Source organism: Myotis davidii, unplaced genomic scaffold, assembly GCF_000327345.1.
Source record: "Myotis davidii unplaced genomic scaffold, ASM32734v1 scaffold425, whole genome shotgun sequence".
Classification (NCBI taxonomy): domain Eukaryota; kingdom Metazoa; phylum Chordata; class Mammalia; order Chiroptera; family Vespertilionidae; genus Myotis; species Myotis davidii.
Window position 1 is genome coordinate 4,163,692 of NW_006296413.1, and position 617 is coordinate 4,164,308.

General features: G+C 65.3%; 1 protein-coding gene across 1 annotated transcript in view; it reads left to right on the forward strand.

Moving 5' to 3' along the window:
- The first annotated feature begins 278 nt into the window (after nucleotides 1–278).
- The window catches only part of MAP4K2 (mitogen-activated protein kinase kinase kinase kinase 2), an 11,660-nt gene continuing 11,321 nt past the window's right edge, over nucleotides 279–617 (forward strand). The window contains exon 1 of the mRNA XM_006771724.2: nucleotides 279–370. Within this exon, the coding sequence (XP_006771787.1) occupies nucleotides 279–370 (92 nt within the window). The remainder of the gene's footprint in view (nucleotides 371–617) is intronic.

A 617-nucleotide genomic window follows, 5' to 3' on the forward strand; every position in this document is an offset into this window, starting at 1 on the left:
CTGGGTCGCCCTCGCCCGGGGCCGAAGTTTCACCCCGCAGTCCAGACGCGCAGGTCCCGCCCCCAGCCCCGGGACCTAGGACCCGACCCGGCTCGGAGAGCGTTCCCGCACTCAGAATTCGGTCCCTCGGAACCCAAGCCCCGACCCCACAGAATGAAGAAGGGCGGCTCCCAGGATTCGGAGCTCCCAGCTCCCTTCCCTCCCTCTCCCAGTCCGGGACTCAAACCCCTCCAGCCGGTGCATCCCGAGCGCCGCCCCTTCCCACCAACGGGCTCCAGATGAGAGCAGCCCCCTCTTCCGACCCTCGGAACCCTCCCCGGGCCCGGCCGTCTCGGGGGCTCCGGGGGCATCTGCAGGGGCTTGCCAGTGGGTGGGGGAGCCTGACCTCTGTTTTGTACATAGATTTATTTTTCAGTTTCAAGGAAGATGAATACATTTTGTTAAAAAAAAAAAGTACATGTCTCTTTCACTTGGGAATTTGTGGGGTGGGGTGGGTGCCCTCTCTCCTCTGCCTTCGGGCTCGCCTCCTGTAGGACGCAGGACGCAGGGACCGGCGGCTCCGCGGGGGCTCCGGGGCTTCCCCTTCCTGCCCAGGGCCTGTCCCGCGGGCGCCTCCT